Source organism: Scyliorhinus canicula, chromosome 7, assembly GCF_902713615.1.
Source record: "Scyliorhinus canicula chromosome 7, sScyCan1.1, whole genome shotgun sequence".
Classification (NCBI taxonomy): Eukaryota; Metazoa; Chordata; class Chondrichthyes; order Carcharhiniformes; family Scyliorhinidae; genus Scyliorhinus; species Scyliorhinus canicula.
The window spans coordinates 88,993,092-89,001,321 of NC_052152.1; the positions used below are offsets into that span (position 1 = coordinate 88,993,092).

Genomic DNA, 8,230 nt, shown 5'->3' on the forward strand with positions numbered 1-8,230 from the left:
CCAGGTGCCCTGTCATAACATCTTTAATATTGACTTTCTCATAGAATTTACAGTGCAGAAGGAGGCCATTCGGCCCATCGAGTCTGCACCGGCTCTTGGAAAGAGCACCCTACCCAAGGTCAACACCTCCACCCTATCCCCATAACCCAGTAACCCCACCCAACACTAAGGGCAATTTATCATGGCAAATCCACCTAATCTGCACATCTTTGGACTGTGGGAGGAAACCGGAGCACCCGGAGGAAACCCACGCACACACGGGGAGGATGTGCAGACTCCGCACAGACAGTGACCCAAGCCGGAATCGAACCTGGGACCCTGGAGCTGTGAAGCAGTTGTGCTATCCACAATGCTACCGTGCTGCCCTACCATTCTCATTTCTACCATTTTCTACCATTCTACCATTTTCATTTACCATTTTAATTTGACAGATGTTAGGCTAACTGGCCTATAGTTTCCTGCTTTCTCTCTCCCTCCCTTTTTGAATAAAGGAGTTATATTTGCTATCATTTAATCTAATTGAACCTTCCCTGAATCTATGGAATTTTGCAAAATTAAAACCAATGCATCAACTGTCTCATTAGCCACGTATTTCGAATTTCCCAGATGCACTTTCTGCAGGACCAATATTCACTTTGTTAACTCTTCTCTTATTTAAATATCTATAGAAACTCTTTCTGCCCATCTTTGTTTTGCTGGTGGGCGGCATGGTGGCACAGTGGGTAGCACTGCTGCCTCACGGCGCCGAGGACCCGGGTTCGATCCCGACTCCGGGTCACTGTCCGTATGGAGTTTGCACATTCTCCCCGTGTCTGCGTGGTTCTCACCCCCACAATGCAAAGATGCACAGGGTAGGTGGATTGGCCACAATAAATTAACCCTTCATTGAAAAAAAGAATTGGGGTACTCTAAATTTCTTTTTAAAAAGATCTTTACTTTGCTGGCTAGTTTTTTCTCGTACTCCCGTTTTTCCTCCCTTGTCAATCTTTTTGTCATTCTTTGACGTTCTTTATATTCTTTCCAATCTTGTAGGTTAGTGAGCAAGCGGGCCTGAGCATTAAACAATAGGGAATGGCCATGTCCTTCATAAAGGAATGCAATAAAAAGACACGGCTATATTATTCATATTCCTTATGGAGCAACAAGAGATCTCAAATTCCTCTACTGATGTAGGGCAATATATTGTAACAGCTGATAGTCAGCTTTGTGTAGTGGATGTATCAAGGGAGAACATTTTATGACTGCCACACTACACCAAACGTCTATGGTCCCTTTACACCTTCCCCTTAACACAGGTGCCAATAACCTTGACAGTAGGTCAGAACAATCCTGTGTTGCAACATGTACAGAGGGATCTGAAATATTGGAGTCGGTTGATAGTTTGCCCACATTTCTTACTGACGGTGTCACCGTTACAATTAGTTGTCCTTATCTCCTTATTTCCCAATCTTCCCCAGACTGAAAATATAGCTCGCAATTTATAATAAAACTACAGGAATAGTCAAGCTGGAATCCTGTGTTTTGGTTGGGTAGCTGTAATTGTTGAAAAATTCCTGATACGGCCTGTTGTGGGGGAAAAGGGCAATCTCGGAGTGAATTGGATTCCAATGTTAGGAACTCTTTAAAGAATAACTCATTTTAAATAGGCGAGGTTTGATGATACGATGCCACCCTGGTGTGACCTACTTCAGCGGCGTTTGACCTATGCACATTTGACCCTTCCAGTTAAAAGGGCAAATACTAACATGGAAAAAGTTCCCTCTGCCTATCAGACGCTATTTTTAGTTGGAACAACTGTCAGCCACGTCAGGAATCTTTCACAAGCTGTCTCCAAACTAAACTGATGCACAGTCCCAACTATCTCCTTCGATCGACTTCTGCCCCGTCCAAAAACACCTCCGACATTTCAACCTTCAACTCCACCAATACCGGGAAATAACATTCAACATCCCACCTGTGTGTCTGGGATAATAAACAGAAAATAATAGCCTGCAGCAGTCAAAAAGAGGGCGTCCGCCAATTCCAGGTAAGGTCCTGCCTGCAAAGTTTTGCATACGTTCTGCTGTTGTCTGGTGGTGGGGTCGGGAATCCAGCGGTATGTCTGAGGAGTTGGACAATCAGCTTAGCCCCGCTTGTTTGAGATGTGTGTGTGTGTGGGGGGGGGGGGGGGGGGGGAGCCTCACACAGCTCAAGGAGAAAGTGATCGCTCAAAAAGGAGAAAGTGGCATGAGGCGGATCCAAAGGCCCGTTGTAATTGTGGAGCTGCTTTTAGAAAGGTGACCCTTGTAGCTCTGGCTTTGTTGGACTGAATTACCTCTCGGAGTTGGACAAGGACTCGGCAATAGTGAAAGCGCCAGGTCCAGTCCTGTGACTGTGACGCGACTGTCCCAAGAAAGCAGCCAAACTGACCTTTAAACAGCACAGACCCGCTGGAGGAGGCTGTCAGGCTACCGTAACTTGCAAACATTGATGCCGTGACTCACCCAGATGCAATCCACTCTAGACTCCAATGCTTATTCTTAGGAGATGATGCTCCTGTTGTTAATACTGCCAGCATCAATCAGCCTGGTCCCTGCGCTCTGTGAGGCAGTGCAACCTCAGTGTCCCAGGATGGTAACACAAGAATAGTTAATACTGCACATTATTCAGTTAACTGTGGGGTTGTCTGCTGCAGTTTTCTTTTGCACTGTACTTTTCTCTATTTCAATAAATACCACCCAAAGTGCAAAATCCCCACCTCAGCGGCTGAAATTTTAGTGCTACACCACTGTTCGCCAGATGTGAACTGCCAGAGAATTTGCTCCCTTCCTATTTATTAATTTCCATTTCTGGAAATAACATGTAATCCTCCACATAAAGGAACCAACAGGAATATCTAGCATGTTTTGAGTTTTCGTGGCTTGGTGTAGTTGCTTTATCTAAGGGGAAACATATTTTCAAATGTTTTCAGACTGTACTGAGAATGCAATGTTGGTGTTTATTAAAGATTCACTCAGATCTGAGCGAACAGAGGCTCAAGTGTTTATGTTCTGTGTCCCTGCAAGAGGTAACTAGGCAACATTGAAATGGACACTGAAAGATTATCCTGAGTGGGGCCATTAACAATGTTCTAGCGATAGAGTTTGTTCCATCTCTGCACTGTACGCTTTCCATATTCTGGATGTTTGGGTTTAATTGTCTTTTCTCGTTTCTAGCGGGAAATCAAGCTTCCCTCTACACAATGTCCAAACGAAGCTCCAATGTCAAATCTATTCAGGTGAGATAAAAGTTCCTTAGAACTTGGCAGTTGGTAAATTGTTAGATGTGTATCCAGAGGGGGGTGGGGGGGGGGGGGGGGGGGGGATGACGTGACTACCCTATCTTCCTCTGTCCCATCTGGAGTTATCATTGACTGTCATGATTGCTGGTGGATGTTAACAAGTTGTTTTGTCTGATCCAATGGCAGGCCAACATAAACATCCCCATGGGCGCCTTTCTGCCTGGAGCTGGACATCCCAATAAAAGAAAAGAGTGCACCTCAGAACCTAATGAGGTGAGTGGGAAAATAAATAATAGTAACAAAAGGGAGTGTCCACTTGCCAACTTCTCAGTACTCTCTTTGTATGCAATATAAATTGTTACTAACTTTACAATTGGTGTTCTTGTGAATCTGTCCTGATAAATGCAAACCATAAAGCTTCGACATCTTGTCAATTTTTTCCATGACTTCAGGACTTTATTACTCAACAAGTACTCTTTTTTTGAAGGGTTGTACTATTGTAATGAAGAAAACATCACAGCCAATATGCAAGACACCACAAACAGCAAAGTGACAATTACCAGATCATCTGTTTTTATTGATATTGGTTGACAGATAATTATTAGCTAGAACACTGGAGAGAATGTCCCCAAACCTCTTCAAATGGGTCTATGAGATCTTTTACACCCAATTGAAAGGAGAGACAGGGCCCCATGTTAACATCTCATCCAAATGGTAGAACTTCTGACAATGCAGTACTCTCTCATTGCTGCTGTGATATGTCAGCCTACATCAAAATCCAAAAGTTGCAACTCAGAGGCAAGGGTGCTATGAGTGAGCCATGCTGACAAGTAACTGCTAATTGTGGAACTATACCAATAGATAAAGATTTGGTGTTGACTATGTAGCATTTTGGAATTAGCCACAAATGCCAAAACATGGCAAGAAATAAAATATAATAGAAGATTTTACCTCTATTATTCACTAATATGAAAGGATATTGGAACCATGCATGTCTGGTTTGAATAAAGTTTTCTTTTTAATCAACAATTTCAATGTTGTGTCTAACCCCACTGAGCTGTTGTCAGGAAAACCTTGGCTCTATGCTAAATACTGCCTTGTCGAAGTTTGGGAAAGAAAATGCTACAGTTTACAAAATGAAACATCCTTTCATTGCAGAGAACTTGTGACAATACAGGAAAGAAAGACATGCATTTATTAAGTAATGCCCAAGGCCTCAGGATAGTCCAAACAAGAAGGGTGGCACAGTCGCACTGTTGCTGCACAGCTCCAGGGTCCCAGGTTTGATTCCCGGCTTGGGTCACTGTTTGTGCGGAATTTGCACGTTCTCCCCGTGTCTGTGTGGGTTTCCTTCGGAGCTCCGGTTTCCTCCCACAAGTCTTGAAAGCCGTGCTGTTAGGTGAATTGAATATTCTAAATTTTCCCTCTGTGTACCCGAAGAGGCGCCAGAATATGGCGACTCGGTGCTTTTCACAGTAACTTAATTGCAGTGCTAATGTAAGCCTACTTGTGGCAATAAAGATTATTATTATTAATAACTGCTTTACAGCCAGTGAGGTACTTTTAAGATATAATCATCATTGTAACAAAGGAAATAAGGCAGGCAATTTGCTTGTTGCAATTTTTCACAAACAGCAATCAGATAGTTTGGGGCAGCAGGGTAGCATGGTGGTTAGCATAAATGCTTCACAGCTCCAGGGTCCCAGGTTCGATTCCCGGCTGGGTCACTGTCTGTGTGGAGTCTGCACGTCCTCCCCCTGTGTGCGTGGGTTTCCTCCGGGTGCTCCGGTTTCCTCCCACAGTCCAAAGATGTGCGGGTTAGGTGGATTGGCCATGCTAAATTGCCCGTAGTGTCCTAATTAAAAGTAAGGTTAAGGGGGGGGGGGGTTGTTGGGTTACGGTATAGGGTGGATACGTGGGATTGAGTAGGGTGATCATGGCTCGGCACAACATTGAGGGCCGAAGGGCCTGTTCTGTGCTGTACTGTTCTATGTCTATGTCTATAGTCTGTTTAACAACAGTTTGAATTTATCTTTAATGAGGACCCGGGTTCGATCCCAGCCCTGGGTCATTGTCGATGTGGAGTTTGCACATTCTCCCTGTTTCTGCGTGGTCTCACTCCCACAAGGCAAAGATGTGCAGGGTAGGTGAATTGGCTATGGAAAATTGTTCCTTAATTGGAAAGATTAATAAAAAATATTATCTTTAATGTAATCAAATGTCCCAATTCGCTTCACAGGAACTCATTAAAACAAAAGTTAACATCACATGAAGAGATATTATAGTAGATGATAAATAGCTCGGTGTGAGTACATTTTAAGGGGAATGTTTAAGGAGGAAAGGGAGCTAGAGAGGCAAAAAACGTAATGGCGGGAATGCCAGAGCTTAGAGCCATGGCAGATGAAGGCACAGAGTTGTGGCAGGGTCAGGCAATTAATGGGATTTGCAGACAAGGTTGACTCTTTAATATTGAGACATTGTTTAACTGGGAGCTAATGACTTGTGTGTTTTAGTCAGCAAACACCGATGAGGAATAAGCTAATTAGGCCATGGACAACAACGTATTGGATGACTTCATGTTTATGAAGAACAGAATATGGGAAGTCAGCCAGGAGTGCATTGGGATAATCAAACAGTAGAGATAACAAATGCATGAATGAGGGTTTCAATAGCAGACAAGCTGAGGTGGGGCGGAGTTGGGTGGTTTTACAAAAATGGAAATAAGTAGTCAGTGATGGTGTGGATATGTAGTTAGAAGCTTACCTTGAAGTCAAATATGACACCAAGGTTGTGAACAGTCTGCTTGAGCCTCAGACACTTGGCATAGAGAGAATGGAGTTGTTGACGGTAGAATAGAGTTTGTGGCAAAGAAAAAAAACACTTCGAGGAAATTGGCGGTCATCCAATTCTGGATGTTTGATAAGCAATTTGATAATTTGGAGACAGTGGAGGGGTCAAAAGAGTTGGTGGTGAGCTAGAGCTGGATGTTATCATGTACATGCTTGACGTTTTGCTTTTGAATGTTGCTGCCAAGGGGCAGTGCATGGATGTGAAATAAGAGATGGCTAAGGAGTGATTCTTGGGGAACATGAGAAGCAACTGTGTGGGATTGGGAAGAGAAGCCATTGTAGGTGGTTATATGGCTATGATTAGACAGATAAGATTGGAAGCAGCTAATTGCAGTTCCATCCAGCTGAACGACAGGAAGAGCAGGAGCAGATCGAGAAGTTGGATGGTCATCAGTTTAGTGAGAATAGGCCAAAGGGTGAGAAGGTGGGTCTCATGAACAAGATGGGCTCGGAGAGGTCATGAAAAGTGATGCTAGAGAAAGTTCAGGGATAGAGCAGGGAGGGGCCTTAGCGAGGTTTGGCCCTGTGAGAAGGGATGGGAGATGGAAGAGACAGCTGATTGGTTGTCCTCAATTTTAGGGGCCAACAAATCCATGAACTTATAATTCTTGTTGGTCAAGGTGAGGATGGAGGGAACAGCAGAGAGAGGTTTAACAAAAAGGTTGGCAGTGTGGCAAAGAAATCAAGGCTTATCTTTACATTCCAGGATGCTCCTGGAATAATGTGAAGTTTTGGCAGGTGAGAGTATGACCTGATAATACTTTATGCAGTTCAGCCAGATCTGGTGGCGAATGGCTGAACCAGCTTTAGTGATGTTGGTTGAGGAATGAATATTGCCCACTGGATAATACACCCCATTTCTTCTTTGAGGAACTCACCTCATCTGAAAAATGCACCTCTGGCAGTTCAGGACTTATTCAGTTTTGCTCTGGAATGTCAGCTTAGATGTTGTGCACATATTTTGTATCTCTGTGGCATCTGCTGTGACTCAGAGGTGGGAGTGCTGCCACTGTGCCAAAACTCACACTATTCCAGGATGCAAAGACTTGAATTCACAACCTTCAGTGATGAGAGTACTGTCAATGCACTAAAGTAGGAGTGTAAGCATTGTTTATAGATTGACATTTAAACCAGGAAGAATGAGGGCGTGAGATAAGGTGATACTGTATTCTTTTCTGAAGTTTGGTAATGGTTTCATCTGATACAGGGGGCGTGCAGTAAATCCGAGGAAAAGAAAGAACTGCCTGGAGCAGTGAAGTTACCAGGACCGGCAGTCAACCTCAAGCAACTTCAGGATGCCAAGAGTGACCTTAAATTTGTCCCCAAGGTTGAGTAAAAGGGATCTGGGCTGGGTTTCAGAAATGTTTATTACAATTGACTTTCACTTTGAGCCATCTCTGCTTCTGCAGAATGGCAATGGGCAACTCCCATGGCCCAACATTTTATACAGATTTACCGGCTTTGATAGAATAAACCAACAATTTGTACAAAACTCTCTTTGCTATTACCTCCAGTATTGTAATATCAATTTTTGCCTGACACTCGTGCTGTTTTCTTAAGAATGTAATGATAAAATATAATATTATAAAGTAATTACAATTTATTAAACCAGAAGTCTTGTTAAATTGAAAATTTTACCTTTTGGTAAATCATGTTTTATTAGAATGTGTGAGTATTAAATAGTGAATGTTTTCATTAATGGTGTCTTCTTAGGTAGTTATAAAATCGACTGTTAGAAATAGTTGTCAGTTATGAACTAATTCCTCATCCACAGCTTGTTCCTCTGAAGCAAATCTACTGAGTAACGGCACAGCAATAAACACTGCACCCAAAGCCAAACGCCTACTTACATTTCCACTTGTTTGTTGTTCAATGTGGTGAGTGTGGACATAGCTCATATTACAAGGCATCCTGGCCCTTCAGGCTGAACATATCATCACCAATGTGATTGTTGGGATAATTTCATATCACGGCTGTAACAGTTATTTAAAGGGCATGAACTGTTCTAGTGACAGTAAAAAAACATCCAACACCACAGGTCATTAGTATCAGAGAACAATGAGTTTTACGAACTGTGTTATCGATCAAAGGGCTGATTTTAACTCGGCCTATCATGCAGAAA

General features: G+C 43.0%; 1 protein-coding gene across 2 annotated transcripts; it reads left to right on the forward strand.

Annotated features, from left to right (window-relative positions):
* Nucleotides 1-1,800: 1,800 nt before the first annotated feature.
* Nucleotides 1,801-7,947, forward strand: smpx (small muscle protein X-linked). 2 transcript variants are annotated; one of them, XM_038802427.1, is made up of 4 exons: nt 1,801-2,026; nt 3,195-3,256; nt 3,446-3,532; nt 7,316-7,947. In XM_038802427.1, the coding sequence occupies exons 2-4, from the start codon at nt 3,221-3,223 to the stop codon at nt 7,442-7,444; spliced, it is 252 nt and encodes an 83-aa protein (XP_038658355.1). In that variant the 5' UTR covers nt 1,801-2,026; nt 3,195-3,220; the 3' UTR covers nt 7,445-7,947. The 2 variants fall into 2 exon arrangements, with proteins under 2 accessions (XP_038658355.1, XP_038658354.1); XM_038802426.1 differs by lacking the exon at nt 1,801-2,026 and having other exon boundaries at nt 3,146-3,256.
* Nucleotides 7,948-8,230: the final 283 nt, after the last annotated feature.

Excerpts from the sequence above, each read along its gene's own strand:
- smpx (XM_038802426.1), top strand. The coding sequence starts at position 3,161 with ATGTTTGGGTTTAATTGTCTTTTCTCGTTTCTAGCGGGAAATCAAGCT. Across the intron at positions 3,257-3,445 it reads CCAATGTCAAATCTATTCAG|GCCAACATAAACATCCCCAT; the intron begins GTGAGATAAAAG and ends ATCCAATGGCAG. Across the intron at positions 3,533-7,315 it reads GCACCTCAGAACCTAATGAG|GGGGCGTGCAGTAAATCCGA; the intron begins GTGAGTGGGAAA and ends CATCTGATACAG.